This window comes from Antechinus flavipes, chromosome 5, assembly GCF_016432865.1.
Source record: "Antechinus flavipes isolate AdamAnt ecotype Samford, QLD, Australia chromosome 5, AdamAnt_v2, whole genome shotgun sequence".
Classification (NCBI taxonomy): Eukaryota; Metazoa; Chordata; class Mammalia; order Dasyuromorphia; family Dasyuridae; genus Antechinus; species Antechinus flavipes.
The window spans coordinates 189,787,137-189,813,310 of record NC_067402.1 but is presented as its reverse complement, the minus strand read 5'-3'; the positions used below and the strand labels follow the sequence as shown (position 1 = coordinate 189,813,310).

General features: G+C 34.0%; 1 protein-coding gene across 1 annotated transcript in view; it reads right to left on the bottom strand.

Annotated features, from left to right (window-relative positions):
* Window positions 1–26,174, bottom strand: part of LOC127538667 (glutamate receptor ionotropic, NMDA 2B) — a 281,355-nt gene that overhangs the window by 179,332 nt on the left and 75,849 nt on the right. The window contains exon 3 of the mRNA XM_051962433.1: window positions 1,912–2,036. Coding sequence (XP_051818393.1) covers window positions 1,912–2,036 — 125 coding nt within the window. The remainder of the gene's footprint in view (window positions 1–1,911; window positions 2,037–26,174) is intronic.

Genomic DNA, 26,174 nt, shown 5'->3' with positions numbered 1-26,174 from the left:
GGAAAAGGTGAAGAACTTACAGATTAAGCACATATTGATCAGAGACTGTTAGCTAAAGTATATCAAGCCTATAGGCCTCAGTTTCGGCTTCTCGGGGGTCACGTGATTTTAGATAAAGCAATTATTTAGATATAGATAAGACTATATTACATTGTCCAATGAAGGGAGTGGCCAAAGAGGCTGTATCTCACCTTGTCTACTGAATTCCACTGACCAACTAAGGGAACAGTAGACTTAGGTGACCAATCATAACATACAGAGGGTGGGATTTTAGAGGTTCTTTGTCTGAAATGTATAAAACCTGTAAGCATTTTCAAGGCTCTGGCCCTATCCTGCTGTGAAATTTGGCTCACAGACCAGGATGGGGTCCGCTTCTCGAGATTTTAATAAATAATTCTGCTTTCCATGAGTGATCTCTGTAGTAGTCAATTTGGGTAGGTCTTTTTGTCCCAAACAATATGAATAACTATCAGCAAAGGATATTAAAAAGAAGTTGTTGGACAGATAGAAAGAGAACCTAGAGAGAACCAGGCCATGAAAACTCAGGGAGAAGTTTTCTCTTCTCTCTCTCAGAGTTCTCTCAGAACTCTTCTCAGGAAGAGAAAATCATCAGGACTTTTTAATATGATGGAGAAGTAAAAAAGGATGAGATCTGAGGAAACAAATTGAATTGGCAGCTTGGACAAAGCAATTTTAGTTGAGTGATGAGGTGAGGTGACAGATTACAAAAGATTAGGGAGAAGAGGATTTAGCAGAGTCTACCAATACAGATAAATTTCTAGGAATTTAACTGAGAAAAGGAAGAGAGATAGAAGATGATTGCTTATTTAGATAGGTGGAGTCCAGTAGATGATTTTTAAGGATGAAGACTTAGACATGTTTGAAGATAATAGGGGTAAAAACTAGAATATTGAAAAAGATTAAAGGTTGGAGGAGATGGTGGTGACTGATAGGAAAATTTACTGGAGGAGACAGTAGGGGATGGGATCAAGGGTGCACAAAGACAGGGTTGGTCTGTACAAGAATAAGAGCTATCTAATTAACAGACTGGAAGAAAGGAGAGAGTGGGAGGTGATGTCAAGGTGTTTTTAGATGAATGCAAGGGGAGAAGAGGGAGTACATGCCAAATGGCTTTACTTGTCTCAGTAAAGTAAGAGTCAAGGTTTGAGATATATAAAAATATAAAAATAAAAATATATATATATGTATCTCCTAGGGTTGTCATAGGGATAAAAATAAGATGATATCTGGGGTTTTGTTGTTCTAAGTGTTGTTTTTTCCCAAGGCAATTGGGGTTATTTGTCCAGAGTCACCAAATAGTAAGTATAAAGTACGTGAGGCTGGATTTGAACTCAGATACTTCTGACTGGAGGGCTCTATCTACTGTGCCAGCTAATTTCCCCCAAAATAATATCTGTAAAGTGATCTGCAATACTTAAATCACTGCATAAATGTTACCTGAATAAATAGTGTAGAAAATTGTGTTGTAGGGAAGACTCTTGTCTTCTAGTGTTATTAGACTAGATAATCTCTGAGGTACCTTGTAATTTTAAAATTTTGTAATTCTAGAAGGTACCTTCTTCCCATAAGCTTGAAGGAAATGGGGGGGAGGTTCAAGCCAGGTACAATGAGCTGACATTCGCACATACCTGAGGAGAATGGATCTTAGGACTGGGCCCCAAATTAATCAAGCATAGCCAAGAGAACATGTGTTCTGCGTTGTTTTATTACAGTGTTCATAGTGGCACACATGTTCAGATTAGCAAGAACTATGTAGGTAATTGAGAGGTGTGCCAGTGAAATCCTCCCTGCCACCTGCACCCCAATCCCCACCCCATTTCACTGCTGGCTTCTATGATCTGATAATTAGCACATTCCTCACTGAAGAATTCCCAAAGGGGTGCTCATTACAACAGCATTAATGCAACTGTGCTAACGATAATTAATGCTCCTTTACCATAACTGCCCAAGAAATCAATAACAATTAGCTCCATGTTCACATGACGTGTGCTGCTAAACCTCATTCCTGGTGCTGCCTAAAGGAGAAGAATCCCCATTTTAAAAATCTGGAAAGGTGAAGGTGATATAATCAGAGAGAAGGTGTTGCCTTACTTTAGGGGGAGGGAGACACAAGGGCTTGGTAGTCAAGTAAACAGATGGAAGAGCTCTTTAATACATTTATAGAAAAGATAGGGATTACCAAAACCAGTAAAATGTCTGTTTTCTATATCATCCCACAAACTGAAAATGTAACAATTCTAGGAACCAGGTAGATCCACATTATCAAGTTGCCAGAAGTGGCTCTCTGGAGAATATGGAACAGAGCCCTTACAATTCACTTTTCCTGTGGGCCACTGTCTGGAAATTAGCATCTTATTCAGGATCAGCAGCTGGCTTCAGAGATATAAATCAAGGACACAGTAGCCCCCCAAATCCTCTTTTTCAATTTAATTTAATAAATCCTACTGTGCAGCTACTGTATGGGACAGACTGTGACAGGTGCTAGGTGGGTAAGATGGAAGAAGACTAAGGATTGGAAGATCATAGTATTGAAGAATTTACAATCTACAAAGTAGAGTGAGGGGGAAGATAAAACAAGTGTACAGATAATTACTCTATAAAGCAAATTATGACAAATCACATGAGAGGTGCAAATGAAGGTTCATGAAAAAGTTAGCATTTGGATTGGGTCTTCAAAATTGACTACATTTTAAGAGGTGGAATTTGATAGGTTAGGGATGGAGGATGGAGCAATGGAATTACACATAAAAGCAATTATTACAAGTGAAGTTCCAGAGGCAGGAAAGCAAGATTTATCTTTTGGGGGGAAAGTGGCCCAAGTTGGGTAAAGTAAAATATAGATGTAGGCAAACAGTAAAATAGTCTAGAAGGATGGGCTGAAGACAGACAATAGAAGTCCTTCAAAATTGTGATAAGGAATCTTTATTTGGCAGATAATGAGGATTAATTAAAGATTGTTTTTCAGGGAGGAATAAGTTTAGGGATTTGTTTTAGCAAGATTCACCTAATCTCTAGTAATATATATTTCTTCTCAGTCTAGTATTCTTCAAATCTATTTTTAAAATTGATTATTCAGTCGTTATATTGGTTTGTTATTTATGTATTATCTGATATTAAAATTAACTAATAATTATTAACTAGCATTATTAATTATTATGTTATGCAATAATAACTCCAGGAAGCATCTTCTAACATATGCTCTTTAGAACCTATTCTTTACTGTATGGCTTTTTTTGTTAGTTTGTTTTTGCTAAGGCACTTGGGGTTAAGTGATTTGCCCAGGATTACACAGCTAGGAAATGTGAAGTGTCTGAGACCAGATTGAACTCAGGTCCTCCTGCCTTCAGGGCTGGTGCTCTACCCACTGTGCCACCTGACTTGATGCTTTTAACAAACATGTCAAAACTATACTTATGTATACCCCAAGTGAAGGGTAGTCCCATCAAATTAGTTCCCTTGAGAAACTGTACACCTATTCCGATTCTGTTGACATTGCCTTTAATGTTACTCATATTTCTCTTTTGGAACAGTATTCAGAATCAGCTCTTAAGCTACATAAGTTAATCCTATTTACTGTTTTATAATAAGACATTGCTGCTTAATGAAAACATTTTTCAGTTTGATCACTCACCTTTCATCAAAGGTGGCTCTGAATAAATTTTAGTTGTTTTCCAAATTAGACACATTTTGACAATACGAAGATCTATGGTACCCTCTATTTCAAACTGGCCTGTGATCTAAGATTTATCAACTACTGAATAACTTCAAAGCAATGATTGTTTTATTTTTGCATTTGTACCATAGGTCTTAGCACAGTGCTCATTGATTTACTGATTCAATATGCCATAGACTTACATGACAACCTTGAAAGAATTCTAAATATATGTTTAACAATACAGCATCACCAGAATAAGTGTACCTTAATCTACCTCCCATGATAATTTATTATTTTTATATTTATTCTGTATATGGATTTATTCCTAGTGATGTCCCCAGTTAGAATAGAAGTTCCTTGTGAACAAGCATTGTTTCCTTTATTGTATTTGAACTTCTATTCCCTATTAAGTAGATCAACGTGTTTTAACTGATTTATTCCCCTATACACCCAGACATAGTTGGATATTCTCTGGAAAAGAAGCAGGTCAAATTTATATAATGTCAAACTATCAGGCACTAGAGTTACCAAGGATAGCAGTGTACTATGGCCCACTAGAAACGTTCTTGAAGAACATTAATCACCAAAAACCAATTTATTATTTTCAAAATGATTCTTTTAGATATATTATTTCATTCATATCTAATAATAACCCCATTAGATAATGTATTATCCCCAATTTTTTTCAATAAAAAACAGAATCATGGATAAATGAAATATTTTAGCTGCAACTCAAAAGTCATATCTTTTAATTAAATTAGTGCCCTTTCTTTTGCATCAAGCAAGTAGAGGGTGGACCATTAAATTTAGAGGCAAAGATTCTGGTTCTAATCCTGTTTCTACTATTTACTATCTGTGTGAGTTTAATTAAATTGCTTAACTTTTCTTTCCTCTCCCCCACTCTCCCTCCAGGCTTACAGAATTGTTAAGGTCTTTCTAAGTTGTATATTCCACAAACCAGTTTTCCTTTGGTTATTCTTCAGGCAAATTTCCTATTGTTCTCTGAGCAAATTCAACCCTGACTGTGGACACATCATAACTGTAGACTAGAAAATATTTTCATGAAGGCATTAAGTATTATTTGGAGGTGGATACTAGGCCACTGAACTTTACTTGCTGATAAAGGACCAACAGTTTGATACTTTTCACATTTTAATCTTGCAGAATTTCATGGTGTCAGCATGATATTCATTGATTTTCCTAGCATTATTGGTTAGAGTTACATTTTATTTCAATGAAGTCCTCAGCAATGGAGAGTCAATTAGTCACAAAATTTTATATACACAAAGTCAACTTCCTGAAGGACTTGAAGATAACTTGGTCAAGATTTAAAAGTTAGAATCACATTTATATGGTACCTCAAAGATTATTATCCATTTAAGTTTAACCTGACATATGATGAGGATAGTAAGGTTATCTTATACTCTCAAAAGGTATATCAGCAAAAATAAAACTGTGGCAGATACTACCAACTTGGAAAAGCATGGAATGTAAGCGTATTTTTGCTCTCAAAGAAACAATCTACTTAAGTCCAGGTAAGAAAACCATCAGTTTAGCCATAAAGTTGAAATTTTCAGTCATGAAATGACAATTGTCTATCAAGTTATTTTACACCATAATTGATGGAGGAATTGTGCACCTAAATAAAATTACAGCTCACTGAAAAAAGTATTAAAAGTTTAAAAGGTACTTTCTTTATAATGAACCTTCAAGTATGTTTTCCCCATTTTACAAAAAATGACATTGAGGCTCAGAAAGTAAGCATCATATCCAGGGTCATATAGCTAATAAGTAGCTAATAAGGATTTAAACCTCCTGATTGCAATTGCAATATTCTTTTCATTACATTTTGATAGTTCTTAACATGTAGGAAGCAAGGATTTGTTGGTGGTGGTGATGTTATGGTTATTGTTGTTGTTCTGGAGAGATATTTTTGAGACTGGATTCCCCTGTCTCTCTCAGACTGGAAGTGTAGTGGACACTTATTAACCCAATCCCACTATTGCTCCTTTTTCTGACCCCGGACAGTGTGCACCTCCATCAGTACAATCCTGGAGCCACATAGGACTTCAGCTTTGCCTTACTGTAGCTCAGAATTCCCACGCCCAAGTGACCCACCAGCCTCAGCCTCCACAGTAAGAGATTACATGAACGCACCAACTTGCCTAGTTAGAGATGTTCTCCAAACATCTTTTCTCTTGACCTCTCAGAGCCCTATTTGAATACTTCATAATTCTCCCTTCTTCCCTATCACAGTATTCCTCAGAGAACTAGCTTTGCTACCTTGTTAACCACATTAATAAAAGGTAGCGCAGTACCGAAACCTATTTCTCAGGCAGGCAATTGCATTGAATTTGATAATGGGAAAGCAAATCTGCCCTATCTCCATGCCCCACAAGCCCTAGGCATCTTTCCTGTCAAGATCTGGCAGAATATCAAGGGCAACAGATGTGTTACTGGCAGCAGCCCAGGAGAGCAGAACTCCAGGGATGAAATATGACGGCAGGACCAGGCTAAGAAATGTGAGCAGGTGAAGTTGTTTAAAAACAAAAACTAAACTAAAAACAAACAAACAAAAGTCAACTGTGTGTATTTAAAGACTGTACTTAAAAGAAAAAAAATTTCATAGCACAGCTATAAAATTCTCTTCCTATTTCACAGATTGAACACTCAATATACTGGAAAGTTGCCTGATACAAGTGATCATATCTTCTAGACAGTGCTTTCAGTAGGCAAAAATGCCAAAAGGATAATGAGGCTATATTTACCTTATGTATTTCTATTTTTTCATTACTGTCTAATTATATCATTTTTAGCTCTCCATTGCATAAAGTTATCAAAACATTTGAACCTCAGTTGCAGCATAATTCTAAATTAAAATAAAACCCAATTATAACTTAATTCCTTTCTAAATAGGTGGCTTTTAGTGGAGGACCTATAAACATCAACGCAGAAGGGTCATCTTATGTATCTTTCTCAGGATCCATGTTTGTCATCTCTCTCCTTTTTCTAAATTTGACCCTTCCCCTCCTCCAATCACTTCCATCCTCTTAGCTTCAGAGCTCAATCAAAATCAGTTCCTAATTAATCTCTCTGCATTGTCTCTTATTACCCCAACCTATTCTCCATACTGTTGTCCAGGAACTTTTCCTTATGCAGAGATATGACTCTGTCACTTCTCTATTCAAAAAAAAAATTCTAATGGCTCCCATCTCTTCTAGGATAAACTATAAATTCCTCTATTTACTTATTAAGGTTTTTTAGCATCTAGCCCTAATGCTTTCTACAATCTCTTTTTATATTGTTCACTCTTTTGTACTCTAAGATCCAGACAAATAGGCATTCTCTCTGTTTTTCACATGTCACTCAATCCTTAAACTGATCATCCCTCATGTCTAGAATCACTCCCTCCTCATATTCTCATTAAAGAATCTTTTGCTTCTTTCAAGATACGGCTAAAGTAACAGAAGAATCATTGCCTGATTCCCTCAAATGTGAATGTTTATCCCCTGTAATTTGCTTATGTTTATCTGTCTTTCATTTGTTTTTATTTATTCTCGTCATACATATTGGATCCAATATATATATGTTTATATGTGTACTTATTTATTCCCCTATTACTTCTTGTGAATAAGATTTATTTCATTCATTTTATCTGTATCCTAGCACCTAGCATAGTTCCTGATACACAATAATAGTTCACATCTTAATAAGTGCTTCTTGAGGGATGATTTATTGATATTCTGTACTACTATTATTGGACTATAGAAGACATAGAAAGACATACTACTCTATAAGGTCATCTGTGTTGTAATATGCTTAGTCTTGGCACCACAATGAAATAAGGGGAATCCTATAAGAGGAAGGAAGTAGGGGGTTTTTAGCCTGAAAAGATTAGATTAAAGACAATGGGATATTCAAAAAACATTTTCCTTCCTTCCTCTGTCTTCCTCCCTCCTTCCCTCCTTCCTTCCTTCCTGCTTCCCTCCCTCCTTCCCTCCTTCCTTCTTTTCTTTTCTTTTCTTTTCTTTTCTTTTCTTTTCTTTTTTCTTTTTTGCAAATACACAAGAGGAAATAAACTTGTTCTCTTTAACTTCTGGTAACAAAACTAGGGATAGAAATTACAACTATAAATTTAGGCTTGATATAGGCAAAATCTTACTAAAAATTTAAATTACCTACTAGTAGATTGGCCATCATAAACAATGATTAGTTTTTCAGTAGACATCTTAAGAAAATGCTGGGTCATCTCCTCTCCAATGTGTGGTGGAGGACATTTTTTTTTGGAGGAATTTAAATAGCTGCTAGTGTTCTTCTAATTCTGAAATTCTGTGATTCCTTGAATGGGTAAATAAAAAAAGGTAAAATAAATAAGAGGATATATTATAAAATATGGATATTTGGGATGTGACAGATCATCCCATGAAATATATGCAGAACTACCCTTATTGCTTCCAGCAGACCACATGAGCTAACACAGTATTTGGATTTTGAGAAAACTCTTGACTGAACTGGGGGAATTTCATTATTTCCCAAAGTACCCAAAATGCTGAGGTAGTATGTGTAGTAAATGGAAAGCAAGAAGGACAGCTAGTCACATGTTCCAAAAAAAGATATTCCTGGAAAGGGGGAAGGGAGGAGTTAGTAGCCTGAGATACTATCCTTTGGATAAATGGAGATATATCTTCAAGTAGAATTTCTAGAGAAATTACTCCTGGAAAAGATAAGTCTTTTCTTCACAATTTCTTTCTTCTAGAGGAATGACTAGAAAGTGATTCCTAGGTAATTATGTCTCTAGGGAAGGTGTGTGAAAAAAAATTCCATTAAGCTCTACACATGGGAATGTCAAAATGTGGTCAGAGATTGAGGGTAGGATGCAGAAAGGATAAAAGTATTTGATCTGAAGTGATCCATTAGCTTTAGAGGATATTTATCTTCGGCACCAGTAATAGGCATCTCTAGGAAAATTCTTGATTTCTAATAAAGAAGACAGACAAATATCTAGCTAAGTCCTATCCTTCTAATTCTGTCAACCCTATGCCAATAAATCTAGCCTACTGAAGTACAAAACCTAATTTTCAATCCCTGTTGCTCATTCTCCCATTTATTTCCTCTGCCCCCTCCTCCAATACTTTTTCATATCTGCTCACCCCTTCGACTGAGCCCTCTGGAACTTGTGTAGTCTTCAAAGTCTTCTGTCTTCAGATCCCTTATTTCTTGGTATCCCTTGTTTTCTTTAAGATTTTGCTTAAATATCATCTTCTAAATATAGCTTTTCCCAAGCTCCTAAATGCCTTCCTTCCTCAAACTCTTTTGTATTAGTATGTGTGTGTATGTGTGCACATAGATAGACAGATAGATAGATAGACAGATAAACACATACATATACTTTTATGTGTAAAGATTGTCTCATCTGATAGAATTTAAACTTTTTCAGGACAAGGATTTTCTTTTTTAATTTTGTACTCCCAGCCTTTCAAACTGTATCAACCCCTAGTTGTTGTTTATTGATTGATTTATTGACAGAACAGATAGGCAAACCCTGAATGTGTAACTTTGATAAGGAAAGTTTTATTGGGATCCAATTAGTGGATTGAATAAAATCCTGAATACAGATTTTAGAAATAGGGGTAGGGTGAAAGGATACAGTCATAGAATGCAGATTTATTAAAAGAAAGATGTAATCCTAAGTGGATACCAATGTATCTACACAGGTATATATGTATATGTGTTGTATGTATACAAGTGTGTGAGGAGAGACAGACAAAGACATACAAAGGAAGACACAGAGAGACACATAAAGAGAGACAGAGAAACTCAGAGAGATCCAGAAACAGAGACCAAGCTACAGAAGCAGGGAGAGATAGAGACAAAAAGACAGAGCCAGAGGGTATGTTTAAAGGTACAATGAATGAGAGAGGACATGTCAAAATCATATATCTTCTTCTAAATGCTAGTTAGTGGTCACAGAAGTAAATAGATTATCAGGCAAAAAGTACCTATGGGATTATCTCTGGTTATATAATGTTGTTTCTATCTTATATCATGGTGCTAGTTTTGCTTCCAGTCTCAGCCAGTTTAGAGAATTTAAAGAGAACGGGAACAAATAATAGCAAAATGTCATTCATTGAAACATTTCAAATTTCTGAAAAGGGTCCTTAATCATTAAAATTTTCCAGGGGAAACCAGAGTCAGTTTATCTATCTCACATGAATCTTTTTTGTTCTTTTTTATTCACAAGAGGACAAGGTCCATGAACCCCAACTGCACTTTCACAAGAGACTTAGTTAAAAGGAACATGTAATAATCTCTTTCTGCAGTCCTATGTGGGGGTTATGATTTTGCTGTTTTTTTCTTTGTCAGGGGTCCCAGTTCTTTCTTTCCCTCTGTAGGTTTATGTTTCCATGGAAACATACTCTTTAATGTCTCTAAAATCACTTTGCATTTAAACCACTAACTCTCTTCCAACCAAAGCAGATCATAAAGAGAATTGACCATTTTGAAGTGGAAATCTCTTTGCTTTCTATAGTTGACCAAAATTCTCAAATAAATACTCTTGACATGTCTCTATTTTTAACCACCATCTACATCATGATCTGATTTCTTTGTTTACTACTCTATTGACAAAGTGTTACTTCTAAAAGATGTAAAGAACAATTAAATACCCAAAACAATGGCCTTTTATCAATCTTTTTTTCCCTTGGACCTTTCTGCAGTATTTGATATAGTTGATATCTTCCTTGCTAAAACATTTCATTACTTTGGCTTATGGAGTACAAGATTATCCTAGTTCTTATAAGCTATTCCTCTTTATCTCCTCACTGATTTTACTTCCTCTTGCCTCCCCCATATAAGGATGTATTTCAAATCTCTGTTGTTCTTGCTCTAATGCCTAATTCTTTAGAGTGTAATTTCATTCTTAAGCTTCAATCAAATGGTACAGATATGAATCGTAAATTTCTAGCCCTGACTTCTTTTGAACTTCAGTTCTATATCCACAAATACTGTTCTACCTCTTATTTGATTTCCACTGTCATTAAAGATATTCAAAGATAATTTCTCTCAAACTCCTAACTCCAAATCTTTAGAAACCCAGATTTCCCTATTTCTTTTCAATTTTCCAAGTCTCTTCTACGTAAAATCTCAGCACTATCTGTAACTCTTTGCTGTTTTCTGTATGATTTTAGCCTTATACTATGAATAAAAGTGCCTCTGGTGACAGTAATGATAAGTGGAGAAGGAAGGTTTGCCCTTGGGAGCAGCACTTATAGCAACCAGTCAATTCAGTTTAAAAAATCAGTAAACCATGTGTGCAAAAGATCAGTTAAAGTGACTGGCATTCTATATACAAAACAACTAGATGATTGACAGAATTTTATACTTTTTAATCAGCAGCAATGTCATATAGTTTCTTATTCCCCCAAATTATATTCACCTCATGGCTTGCTACCCTGAATGTGAAATGGTATGACAGTCATATTCCTGTCCTGTGTAGACACAGAAGAATTGCATTACTGCTGCTATAAGTCCTTCATGCTCCTACTATGACTAGGAACCCCCAAAAGAGAAGGAACAAAGCAAATCAATTCTTATCAAAACTAAGAAAGATCAAAGATGCATTGTTGGTCATTAGATAACATCCATAACATAATAATATTTCAAGTCTGGCATTTGTGATTCATCAAACTATCATTCTGCAGTTTCAAGGCCTTAATCTCTCCAATTTGACCTAAACAACACCCATACACATCACACTATATAATTTGCCAGGGTCTACATTGCTATGGGTAGACTAGGCTCATTAGTCCATTAGGTTCTAAATAATATGTAAGTCACCTAATAAAATTTTAAAATATTCATAGTGAATAGTTTTTATACTCATTTTCTTATAAATTTGGACAAAGTAGATTTTTCATAAGTACATTCTGAATAGATGTTAGATATACTCAGAAATTGGAAGGTTTAGGAGCAGGGGGGAATATCCAGAAAATTTCATACTAAAGAAGGTCATTGTCCCAAATTTTCTCATTTCTCATTTCTCATTCAGAGTGATAAAATTTTTTTCATGAGAGGAAAAAAGGATCCTTTCCCCCTGAATTTTATATTTCTAGCTCCAAACATATTTATATTATTAACTATTCACATTAAGAGTTCTCTTATGTTTGGCATAACTATTGGACTCCTAATGGATCAGGGATATGAGTGGCACAAGAGAGTGCTACAGCTTATTGGAGATAATATAAAAAGAATGTTTTCTAAGGTCTCTTACAGCTTTAAGATTCTTCAATTTTACCTGAAAGTAATTGACAATTTACCATGGTTCTAGTATCTGCTTTGCTTATCACACAAAAAAGTAAAGAAGCAATACAGATGTAAATAAAAATATTTGATCTGAAAAGTGTTAAATAGCACTAAATCTCAGTAAAGGTTTAAAGCTTTAAGCTGGTAGATATTGTATTGAAATTAATTTGTACAATGGTCCTTCAGAGGGGATCGCAGAGTGACCCTTTAAAAAAAGGAATGGCCTGGGAGTATTGATGAACTGGGTTGCCACTGTCACTGACCAGTAATGTCACCATGAGTAAGTCACTCTCTCAGTCTCAGCTTTCTTATCTGCAGAAGGAGGAATTACTATATCTGCATTATCTACTTCACAGGGCTAGTGTGAAGATCAAATTAGATAATATATGTAAAGAGCTTTGCAAACCTTAAGGCAATATACAAAAGCCAGTCATTATTATTCAGAATCATCTGAAAGGATATAAAGATGATTGTCACTTATCTGATTTCCTTTAAATAACTAAGAATTTTTACTTAACTTGGTGGAGATTCAGGGCTTCTGGCAGCTTTCCTCCTCCATGACCAAAACTTTTTTTTTTCTTTTAATTGTATGAAGCTAAAAATATACTTCCTAAATTTTGCAAGGAAAGAGAAAGATTCCAGAATTCTTAGTGGATGATGGCTCCCATGACAACAGGAGAAAGAAGGGAAAAAGAAGAGATAGAGAGAAAGGAAGACACACAAAGAGAAAATGTGATAGAGTGCTGAGTAATGTTTCCATGGCAACTGTATTACATGTGCAGAGAACTGCCAAAATAAGTCAAGATCCAGTAACCAATGGGAGAAGGAGTGGAAAGAGGTCCTGAAGTAAGTAATAGTCAGCTAAGGAAAATGAATTCTCTTTGTGGGTTTATCTCATCTTCATATTCTGTTTCCAAACCACACCCTAATTATAAATGACAACATTCTTGGAAAAAATTGTCTTCTGCAAATTCCACCTCATTCAGAGAGACTTCAGGATAACAGGGATGAAGTTTATGAGCCCCGAGAAAGAATCCAAGGAGGATGGAGGGGGTGGTGGTGGTGGATCATAAATGATAAAAATCATGTCTCTCTAGATGTCAGCTTGCCTTTCCAAATTTCTAGATTAATTTGAGCAAAATAGATATACTTGCTTTCACACTCCAGATGGTTGAGAGAGGAAGAAGCATTCAAAAGATCTTAAATCAAAGTGGGAATGTGATTATGCTGCAAAGATAGGTACAGAAACAATGAGTTTGATTTTCAGCTAACTAAGTAGGTTCTTCCCACATCACAATTCTTTTTTTTTTTTAATTCATTTGGCAATGCCTGTCTGAAATACAATGTAGAACCCTGACTGAAATTATTATAAAGTGTGGACTTCAAAGTAGATGTAAGTGGAGAGATTAGGTGCTCAAAAGGGTTTTAGATATTGAAAGGCCATTGAAAATTTTCCAGTAGGATGGTAAACAATATCCCCCTTCTTACAATTCTGTTAACATCATGCCATAAGCTGATGAAATTATATCAATAATTAGTGACTATTCCCTGGAGGGGATGTATAAGCACTGAATGAAGGCAGAAAAGTATCCACAAACCATGTGCTTTCTCTCTTACATATTCAATTTATTCAATAAAAATTTATGCTTTTGGAAAAATGAGCAAACAACAAAATCAAGAATTCCTAAATTAAAAAACTATTATGGTAATGGGGTATGCAAAACACAAATCTAAATGAAGAGAAGGCTTCAAGATATCTATAAGCAAAATCACAAAGAAAAATACAGCTTGAGTACATGTTCAACTATAATAAGAAAAATAAGACAAAAGTCTTTTTTTTCAGTGTTGGAAATATTTTTATAAGTGAATTGAGAATGTTAAAAGAAATATTGGAAAAGAAGTGAAAATTATGGAATAAAGAATTGAAAATAAGATAAGCATCTTGGTACAGAGGTACAAAACTTTATTCAACAAAATTTAGTTATCATTTCATGTCTGACTTGCTCCATCTCATTTTACATATCAGGAAACTGAAGCAAATAGAATTAAGTGACTTGCCCAAAGACACACAGCTAGAAACTATGTGAAACCACATTTTAGACTCAGATCTTCCTAAGAGCTAAGTGGATTCACTAGATGTCACAGCAGATAATGCTCCAGGCTTACAGTCAGGCCTCAGTTTCTCCTTCTCTAAAATGAGCTCAAAAGGAAATTGCTAAATATCTAAAATGGGATCAGGAAGAATCAGAGATAACTGAATTAATTAATTTCCTGACCCCAAGAACATAACTCTGAAAATCTGAATAGAACATAAGATAATATGTTTGTCAGAAAACAAAAAATGCATAATCAAAAGGCTAAAAGACAGAATAGCAAAAAATAATAGTATTAATATAGTTGAGAAGTGAAAATTGAAAAATCATGAGACAACCTGAAAACCATGACCAAAGGAAGGAAGGAATGAAGGAAGGAAGGAAGGAAGGAAGGAAGGAAAGAAGGAAGGAAGGAAGGAAAGTACCTGAACATCCTATTTCCAAAATTCATAATACATAGCTGCTTAGAGTCACTAGAACCAGAAGGAAAAATAGAAAAATAAAGAACTCATTAGTCACATGCTAGGAAACTGAAAAAATAAAAACTTCCATGAACACTATAATTAAAATATTTCTTTCAACAGAGTAATGATTGACTCTTGGCTAGATATGGAGTACACTTAAAAAGGATAGGTGAAAACATAATCTTTCAGTGTTTCATCAAGAAGGTTATAAAAGTAAAAGAACAGGCAGAGGGAGAAAACTGCCCACAAAAATCTGACAAGCCTGAAACTAGAGACAAAATTCAGTTCAATACAGTAATACTTGCTGAAAAGAGAGCATATAATAATGCAAGAAAAAATATTCAAGAAGAGATTCACTTTGCTTATGGAAAAGAAGAAAGTTGATACAATTTAAGAAAATTATTTATAAGGCCGAATGCAAATAAAAATTTTCAGAGGATACTAGTCTAAGAGGGATGAGAGATGCATGAGAATAAAATCCTGAAAACACAGAAATTATCTGAGGAGGGGAGAAAATGAGAGTTATCTCACTTCGGGCTCAGATAGGTGGTGGAAAAAAGGACAAGAAACAAATTATTGATGGCAAGAGGAAGATCAAAAAAAGGAATAGAGGATTGCCAGTTATGGCAAATAGGAATGTCTTAGAACACATAAGATGATTAAACTAGTTAATTATTATTTCATGCTTTCTTTTCTACCAAAATTGATCTTTAAAGTAGAAAGAAAAGAACACAAATGCTTAGAAGAAAATAGAAATTCAAAATAAGTGGAGAGACAGTCAAATAACATCTAGCTTCCTTTACTAAGTTCAAGTTACCATATCCTAACAAACATCACCCTAGGGTAGTGAAAGAACTTGATATGAAAACTGAGATACTGTCAGAGAGCTTTAAAAGACTTTAGAGAAAGTGAGAAGTGTGGAAACCCTAGAGAAATGCAAATGTCCCATGTTTTAAAAAAATGAGATTGCGTATGGAATCTGTAAACTGTAGGCCAGCCAGTGAATCTAAATTTGATCCTTTGTAAATTTTAAAGCATATTGTTAAATGGATATAATTTGAACACTTAGAAAGGGAAACAATGATAATTGAAAACTGATATTTTATAAAAATCAAGAACTAGTGATGCTACAGAAAATCAATAAAGAAACTAATTGACATCTCTCCACCAAAGCAGTAGAATATACAAGAAATCAAAGCAAATTACAAGTTTTTCTATATGTTAATAACAAAAAAGCTATCTATAGATATGTCTATAGATGTATAAACATAGTTTATATATATATATGTATATATATATATGGCTATCATCATTATATATGGAGACATATAAGTATATAATTACAAAATATTCTTTAAAGAAAAAAATAATGCTAATAAAGAATTGAGGGAAAAACAAATGATTTTTTTTAATCATCATATTCTATAGACTACCCAAACAATAAGAATAAAATAGACAAGGAACTCAGGAATCATATCACAAACCTGGGACAAAGGCATGATAAAGCAGTGCAGAGACCAGTTCCAGACATCTGCTGGAGCTGCCTTCTCTGCCAAAAGTAGAGTAGCTAATAACTTCTTGTCTTGTCTTAATGATAATTTCATCCTTCAAATAGAGGAAACAACAAGGGGAAATTGTATACTACATCTGATTCACAGAAACAAGAAATAACTGGGTATTGGGGTGTACTCCCTCCTAGAATTTGTGATAGAAAAAAGGGTAAAACTGAATTTATTCTGATATGAACAACAGATTTTGATAGAATAGATTTCAGAAGATTGAGAAGGATGAGAAGATTCCCATGGACAAAAATATCTAACCTGAGAGGGGGTAGTCACGGAAGGGAGAGATTAGACTTGCTCTGTTTAACAACAAAGAGCAGATCTAGGAGCAATGGGTAGAAATTGAAATGTGGAAAGTGTAGGCTTAATGTCAGAGGGGGAAAAAACTTGTTAATAGTTACAATTGTTCAAGAATAGAATGAACTGCCTCAGAAGGGAGATGTTGAGAAGATCTCAGAGGAGGTCTTTAAGTAAAGTACGGACAACTAATTGCTGGTGGCTTATAATAAGAATTCTCTTCATGTGTAGGTTAGACTTTGTTGGCTACCAAGGTCCCTCTCAAAACTTAAACTGGGTGATTCTGTAATTAGAAGGATATCCACTGTTCATGTTTGTGCTCTGTCAATCTGTCATTGTCTAATGATAGGATCACAGGTTGGAGCTGAAAGTGACCCAAGAAGTCTTCCATTTCAATTCCTTCATTTTATGGTTAAAGAAACTAGGGACTAGGGGCAGCTAGATGGCTCAGTGGATAGAGCACTGGCCTTGGAGTCAGGAGGACCTGAGTTCAAATTTAGTGTCAGTGTGTGACTCTGGACAAGTCACTTAATCCCAATTGCTAAAGAAAGGAAGAAGAAAGAGAACAAGAGAGAGAGAGAGAGAGAAAGAGAGAGAAACCAAGAAACCTAGGGATCATAGAAATTAAGTCATAGGTAACAAGAAACATAACTAGGAGTTGAATCTGGATTTTCTGAATTCAAAATCAGGACTTTTTATTGTTATTATTATACAATAATGCATCTTAGTCACTGTATAACATATTTTTTGCTTATTTTTTTCATGAGAATAAATTTATTCTAGAAAAGATATGAAATGACACTATTGTAAAGACAAAAGATATTAATAAAATTGATTTTTTTAAGAGGTTAGGTAGTCTCAGGAGTTGATGAATTGACTCTTCAAGTATAGCAAGTTTGTGTACTTGTTGGACTAGATGGCCAATGAGATCTCTTCCATTTCTTGGAATCATGGAATCTCAGAGTCAGTCAATCAATAAGCATTTATTTAGCATTTTACTATGTGCCAGACACTATTAATGCTGGGTATACAAAGAGAGACAAAAATAAATGTCTACTCTCAAAGAGTTCCCAGTCTAATAGGGGAAACCACATATAGACAACTGGGTACAAACAAAACATAGACAATATATCTTAGGAATAATCTCATAGGGGACACACTTACAAATGATTAGAAAAGATTTCTTTTATACTCTTTTTTTAAAACTTTTTCTTTTGGGGAGAGATGTATGTTTTCTTCAATAACGTGACTTTTATGGAAATATAACTTCACATATATCTTCTGGGAGTTGGGGTTAGGAAAGAAGGAAGAGAATCTGGACCTCACAGTTTTAAAAACAAATGTAAAACAATGTTTTCCATGTAACTAGGAAAAATAAAAGCATCAATTTTTTTAAAAAAGAAAAGACTGTATCTAGAAGTTGAGATTTTATCTGGAAAGATGTCAATGAGGGTAAGAGAAGAAGATACAATGGTAGAGAATTCCAGGTCAGGAGATCAAGCAGTGAAAATGCCTAGAATAGAAAGACAGAGAATCTTATGCAATGAAAACCAAGAAAGCCTATGTTACTATATCACAGAGCACAATGGGATCTTCAGGTTTCTGCTTTTGACATGCTATGGCAGAAAATCAAGAAATGATTCTCAGGAGGCTTAACACAAAATAGTTTTAAATCTTTTGTCCACAAACTTCATTCTGACTAAATATAAGATTCTTTCCAGAGAGCAACAAATGGGTGCATTGCAAAGGAATGCACTAATTATGTCAGTCTTGACATTCTTTCCATGTACAAAATCAGAACAAAGAAAAAACGAGCTGAATGAAAGGATAGCCTATAGATATTCCCTGGAGGGCGAAGAATGGAATTGATGAAGTGCATTTTACTGCAGACCCAGAGGCAGTAGAATTTGTTGTTATCAAGTTTTAATGATAAATATTGGCAAATAGTCTGCCACAAAAATTTGTTCTTTTTGTGTCCAACTCTTTGCGACCCCATTTAGATTTTCCTTGGCAAAGATACTGGAGTGATTTGCCCTTTTCTTCTCCAGGTCACTTTATAGCTGAAAAAATGAAAATAATTGCAACTTATTGATCAATATCTGTTGCTGAGGATGAAATGGTTGAGAGACTCCATCAAGAAATAGATAAGGTCTTTGAAATTAAATCATTGTATGCGCTGGCATTTGAGGACTCCAATCAAAGGTAGAAAAAGAAAAAGATAAACAAGAAACACACCCATAGAAGAAAAATGAAAAAGTTACTGTAACAATTTTTTTCTATGTCAGGGATGAGAACCATTGTACCTACATTGTAACATCACACTCACTCCCAGATGTATTTATAAGGGAGGCAGAAATAGAAAAAAACAAGAAAGAAAACAAAAATGGTAATTAAAAAAGAAAGAAAAAGAAGAAAAAAACAAAATCTTGGTGGATGTGCTACAATTGTGAAGGGATGGAAGGATATTAAAGACCAAAGCATGTATATAACATGGAAAAATCTTGGACCTTATGAATATCAAAAATATGGGCTCAAAAATGTTAGTAACTTTTCACCTATATGCTTACTCTCCTAAATTTAAAACATCTTTATGAATTCAAATAATGAGATTATTAGGAAGAAACAAGCAGGTTTTCACAAGTAACACTCAAGAGTGAACCACATCTTTAATATTTCACTATTAACTAAAAGATGTAGTTTTTTTACATTGAAATCATGATTGAGAGATCTGTATTTTGTTAAACTAACAATTTCTCTATTAGCCCATTTAACTCATAGGGTCTTGGGCTGCTTCCACTTGAATCTGAAAAGAAGTAGTATGGATGCTTTGACATATGACATCCTGGCTGACCTATACTATCTCCTTTTTTTCTCTCAGGACATACTGCTACTTAGGCTGACTTTTCTTGCCTGCCTATTAGTGGCATATGGTTTTTGCTACTGAAAACAACATGTAATTCTTACTTCTAGTAGTCACCATCCTTGCAGCAATAAGCATTTGTGTGCCAAATACTCTGCTGATGATGGTGATATAAACTCAAACAAAAAAAGTTCTTGTTCTCAAGGAGCTCACAGTCTAATAGAAGATAGTGTAAAAACACAGGCCTTGTGGAAGGTTCCTTCTGAAATAGAATAGTACTTATCTTGGTTCTGCTTTAGTATCCCTAAGATGTATGTTAGGGCCATGTATTTTCTTATTACCAGTAAGATGGAAAGGGATTATAATATATTTCACTGATCTCAAAAAAAGGGATGTGTGTGATGTATTTAGGGTGTTGTACAGAAACTCCTACAATTAGAAGAAAGATACAATAAATATTTAGATACTTGACTTAGGAATATATACCTTCAAAATAAGTTTTCCCCCCAATGAATTTAAAGCTTGGGTCCCCAACTCTCCCATTTTTTGGCTCTCAAGTCTCAATGACAAGCTGAAATATTGTTCAGACCTAACTCTGATTGTACCATTTCCTACAGCTACAGCAACTTCTCTGTGGGTCACTTCCCCACATAATTATGGGACCTCAATCTTTACATTATAAGATGTAAAAACCACAAAACAAGTTGTTCAAAGATATAAATGCACACAGCATGTGTCCCTTGGCAATGTTACATGTGGCCAAGTTATTTTCTATTTTTAAAAAAATGCCTCAAAATCCTACCAAATTTACCCTTGGATAAAATCATAAAGCTCCTGCAATGATCCCTTTAGAAAAGTGGAACATCATAAATTCTAGTCACAATTTTTCTTCTGTGTAATGATGGAAACATTACTCAGAATTCTGTATTATGGTGCAACCTGGTGTTGCTGAGGTTGCAATTCCAGCCCCAACTTCAAACAGAGAAGCCTGAGATGATGGAGAGCCGAAGGATACTGGATTTTTGTTTCACAAGTCAGTTGGGCTAGTTTAAAAATAAAGAATTAACAGCTACAACAGATTTGTAGAATAGGAGGAAAGGAAGATTTGCATCAAATTTCTTTGATAAGGGTTTATTATCTAAGATTTATAGACAACTTACAGCTTTGTGTGTGTGTGTGTGTGTGACAAAAAAAAAAAACCTTTCTCCAGTAAAAACGAATGCATCTAGGATCATAAAGGAAAGGATCAACTGGAGAAAAAAAATTGGTAGTGAATATTTCTTTTAAAGGTTTGGTATTCATACTATAGAAAATAAACACACATATTTAACACCAAAAGGCAATCCCCATTAGACAAATAAGTTAAAGGATATGACCAAAAAACTGAAAATTATTAATAACCATATTAAAGAATGATACAAATCACTAATAATAAAATTGGCAAAGATGACAAAAGATAGAACAAGCCATTTTAGAGGTGTTATGAAAAAATTATTCGTTATTGGTAGTCATTATTGATAGAGCTGTGAATTAATATTACTGTGCAAAGTATTTTGGAATTAAGCAAATGAAGTGAGAAATCCATACTTTTTGATCCAGAGGTTCTAGTATTATGTATATCCTCAGGAGATAATTAATTTTAAAAAAAGAAGTTTCCATATGCAACAAAATATAGGACCCTTTTTTTTGCAAAGAACCACAAAGTAATTGACATCTATTGTAGAATTACTTTTTTTTTAATGTATACATGAATATAACAAAATATTATAATCTATAAGAAAAATGTGTATAATGAATATAAAGAAGCAAAGAGGCATATGAATGGAAGCAGAGTAAAGTAAGCAAAAGCTAGAAAATAATACATGCAAAGAATAACCATAAACAAATGAAAGTGAATTTTGTAAAATTAGAAAGAATAAATACAAGAAAACACTCCCTCCAAACTCATTAACACTCCTTTCATTCTCTCTTTTTTTTTCTCTCTTTCTCTCATTTCTAGTAGTACTTGCTGGTGTTTTCATTGTGCTACATTTGCCTAGCCATGTCCTGCCTGTTATGTAGGGATTTATGTGCTCACAGTTTGTTTCCTGTTTTAAGGTTTAAGGTCTCACAGCTGGCCTGCTCTGGCTTTGGCTCTGGCTCTCTGAGCTCTAAGGGGCAAGAACTACTGGTTCATACTTTGGCTAAGTGTTTCCCATTAGATTCCCCACACCACACCTGTGCTAGAGCTGCATTCCCCCTGCCCAAGTAAGGCACATCTTTTCTGAAATCTTTCCAAGATATCTTAAGCTGGGGAATTTTTTCACTTCAAATGTTGGTAGGTATTATCCCTCCAAAATTTATTTAGTCGCTTGATCTAGCATTACTATAAGGGGAAACTGGGGGAAGTTCAGGCAATGCTCTGGCTTCTCTCTGCTACTTTGACTCTGTCCTCACAAAGAATATTTTAATATATATTTCATCTATGACCTTTCAACTAGGCAGGGAATGAGGGAGTTACATTACAGCACAGGTGCAGTGCAACACAAAGCAGTGCAGGGAGAACCAAGGCAAAAAGGTTTCCACACACTGGAGGAATCTAGTAGAAGGCTTTTAGCCAAAATTTTGCATTTCCTACTCTGTACTGTTTCAGAACCAATGGATCAGCAGACTAGCTGTGAGACCTCCAACACAAATACAGAAGGCAAATAGTGAGTCCCCAAACCCCAACATAACAAGAGGAACTTGGCCAAACCCACCTAATACAAAAAGGAAGGTGGCAGCACCAATCCAAAGACAGCAGGAAGCCTCAATCACCTGTAGAAGAATCTTGAGACAATCTCTCCTTTGCCCCAAGAGCAAACCTTTAAAAGTGAGCAAAAAAGTAAAAAGATCTTGACCATACACAGTTTTTATGAAGACAGGGAAAAACAGATCTCAAACTTGGAGGACACGAAAGGAAAAACATCTCTAGATGAAGCCTCAAAGGTGATATAAGTTTGTCTCCATCTCACAAGGTTCTCCCATAAGACAGAAATAGCAGAAAAGGATGGAGCAGAATCTATTATGCTTCAGTTGAAGTATAGCAGGAGTAGCAATTCTGAACTCAGATAAAGCAAAAGCAAAAACAAATCTAATTTAAATACATAAAGAAAGAAACTACATCTTGCTAAAGGGTACCATAGATAATGAAGTAATATCAATACTAAACACATATGCACCAAGTAGTATAGCATCCAAGTTCCTAGAGGAGAAGTTGAGAGCTGCAAGAAGAAATAGACAGGAAAACTATACTAGTGTGGGATCTCAATGTTTCTCTATCAGAAATAAATAAATAGAACCACAAAATAAACAAGAAAGAAGTTAAGGGGGTAAATAGAATTTTTAAAAAGTTAAATATGATAGACCTTTGGAGAATATTGAATGGGAACAAAAGGAATACACTTTTTTTTTTTTTTGGAAATACATGTAACATGCACAAAATTGACCATGTATTGGGGCATAAAAACTTCAAAGTCAGATGCAGAAAGGTAGAAATAGTAAATACATCTTTATTAGAACATGATGCAATAAAAATGACATGCAATAAAGGGTAAGGGAAAAATAGACCAAAATTCATTGAAAACTAAATAATCTAATTCTAAAGTAGGAGTGAGTGAAAACATCAAATCATAGGCACAATAATTTCATCCAAGAGAATGACAATAATGAAACAACATACCAAAATTTATGAGATGCAGGCAAAGCAGTTCTTAGGGAAATTTTTATATCTCTGGATGCTTACTTGAATAAAATAGAGAAAGAAAAGATCAATGAATTGGGTATGCAACTAAAAACTAGAAAAAAAATAAAGACCCCAATTAAATACCAAATTTGAAATTTGAAAATAAAAGGGAGATTAATAAAATTGAAAGCAAGAAAACTATTGAACTAATAAACAAAACTGGTTTTATGGAAAAAAACCCAACAAAGTAGATAAACCTTTAGTTAATTTGATTAGAAAAAGAAAAGAAGAAAATCAAATTGCTAATATCAAAAATTAAAGGAATGAAGAATTTAGAGCAATAATTAGGAATTATTTGGGCTAATTGTATGCCAATAAATCTGATAATCTAATGAAATGGATGAACACTGTTAAAATATAGATTGCCCAGATTAGCAGAATAGGAAATCAATTGCTTAAATAATCACACTTTAGGAAAAAAAATGAATAAGCTATTACTCAATTTCCTAAGAAAAATCTCCAGGGCCAGATGAATTTACAAACGAATTCTTCCAAACATTTAAAGAACAAGTAATTCCAATAGTATGCAAAATATTTGGAGTTCTACCAAATTCCTCTTATCACACAAATATAGTGCTAGTACCTAAACCAGGTAGAGTCAAAATAGAAAAAGAAAGTTACAGATCAATTTCCCTAATGAATATTAATGCAAAAATCTTAAGTAAAATATTAGCAAAGAGATTACATTAAATTATCAACAAGGTAATACACTATAACCAAGTAGGATTTATACCAGGAATGCAGAGCTGGTTCAATATTAGAAAAACTTTTAGCATAATTGACTATATCAATGAAAAAATAACAGAAATCATATGATAATCTCAATAGATGGAAAAAATCATTTGACAAAATCCAACACCCATTCTTATTTAAAACACTAGAGAGCTGCTTGCCATCTGGAGGAGGGGGTAGAAGGAGGGAGGGGAAAAATCGGAACAGAAGTGAGTGCAAGGGATAATGTTGTAAAAAATTACCCTGGCATGGGTTCTGTCAATAAAAAGTTATTTAAAAAAAATAAAATTAAAAAAAACACTAGAGAGCATAGAAATATTTGGAATGTTCCTTAAAATGATCAGTAGCATCTATCTAAAACCAGCAGCAAACATTATATGTAATGGGGATAAGCTAGAAGCATTCCCAATAAGATCGGGGTGAAACAAGCTTGCCTACCATCACAACTAATATTCAATATTGTATTGGAAATGTTGGCTTTAGCAATAAGAGGAGAAAAATAAATGAAAGGAAATAGAGTAGGTAATGAAAAAACCAAATTATCACTCTTTGCAGATGATATGATGATACTCTTAGAGAGTCCTAGAGAATCAACTAAAAACAATTCACAACTTTAGCAAAATTGCAGGATACAGAATAAATTCACAGAAATCATTAGCATTTATACATGTTACCAACAAAGTTCAGTGTGCATTTTAGAGTAGAAGTTAAATGAGATGCAGGAAGAAATAAATAGCAAAACTATATTACCAGGGGATCTCAACCTCTCTGTCTCAGAAATAGAAATTTCAATTACAAGATAAACAAGAAAGAAATTAAGGAGGTGAATAGAATTTTAGAAAAGTTAAATATGATAGGCCTCTGGAGGACACCAAATGGGGATAGAAATGAATATATATTTTATCTCAATGATACATTGCACTATACAAAAATTGACCATATATTAAAGCATAAAAGCCTCACAATCAAATGAAGAAAGGAAAAAAATATGAAATTCATTCTTTTCACATCATGATGCAAAAAAATGCATGTAATAAATGGTCATTGGAAAACAGACCAAAAATTAATTGGAAATTAAATAATCTAATTCTAAAGATTGGGTGAGTCCAACAACAAGTTGTAGAAACAATCAATAATTTTGTCCAAGAGAATAACAATAATGAGACAATATACCAAATTCTTGGGATGTAACCAAAGCAGTCTTAGGGGAAATTTTGTATCTCTAGATGCTTATATAAATAAAATGGAGAAAGAGGAGATCAATGAATTGAAAATGCAACTAAAAAGCTATGAAACGAATAAATTAAAAGCAAAAATAAACATTCAATTAAAATAAATTAAAAATTCGGAAAATCAAATGAGAGATTAATACAATTGAAAATAAGAAAGCCATTGAACTAATAAACAAAATTAAGAGTTGATTTTATGAAAAAAAAAACAGCAAAATAAATAAACCCTTGGTTAATTTGATTGGAAAGAGGAAAAAAATCAAACCAAATTACTAGTATCAAAAAATTAAAAGGGTAAACTTACCAGCAATGAAGAAGAAAATAAAGAAATAATTAGGAATATTTTGTCCAATTATATGCCAAGAACTCTAACAATCTAAGTGAAATAGAAGAATAGTTAACAAAAATATAAATTGCCCAGATCAACAGAAGAGGCAATAAAATACTTAAATAGCCCTATTTTAGGGGAAAAAAAGAATATGATCAAGCCATTACCAAACATACTAAGAAAAAATTACCAGGGCCAGATAAATTTACAAGTGAATTCTACCAGATATTTAAGGTACAATTAATCCCAACTATTGGGAGGGAGGAGAAGTCCTACCAAATTCCTTTTATGGCACAGATATGGTGCTGATACCTAAACCAGGAAGAACCAAAACAGAGAAATAAAATTATAAACCATTTTCCCTATTGACTATTGATGCAAAAATCTTAAATAAAATATTAGTAAAGAGATTGCAACAATTTATCACCAGGATAATATGTTATGACCAAGTGAAATTTATACCAGGAATACAGGACAGACTCAGTAACACGGCTGGTAAACTATCAGCATAATTGACCATACCAGTAACAGAACCAACAGAAATCATATGATTATCTCAATAGATGTAAAAGAAGTAATTGACAAACACCCATTTATAAAGCCACTAGAGATAACAGGAATAAATGAAATTTTCCTTAAAAGGATAAGGTAAAATGGTAAGTTTCCTTAATCAGTAAGCATTATATGTAAGGGGGATAAGCTAGAAACATTCCCAGTAAAATCAGGAATGAAATAAGGATACCCATTATCACCACTATTATTCAATATTATTATAGAAATGTTAGCTTTAACAATAATAGAAGAAAACTAAAGTACCAGGTTTAATAAACTCATTTTAATAAACTAATAGAGATAAAAGATTAAAGTGG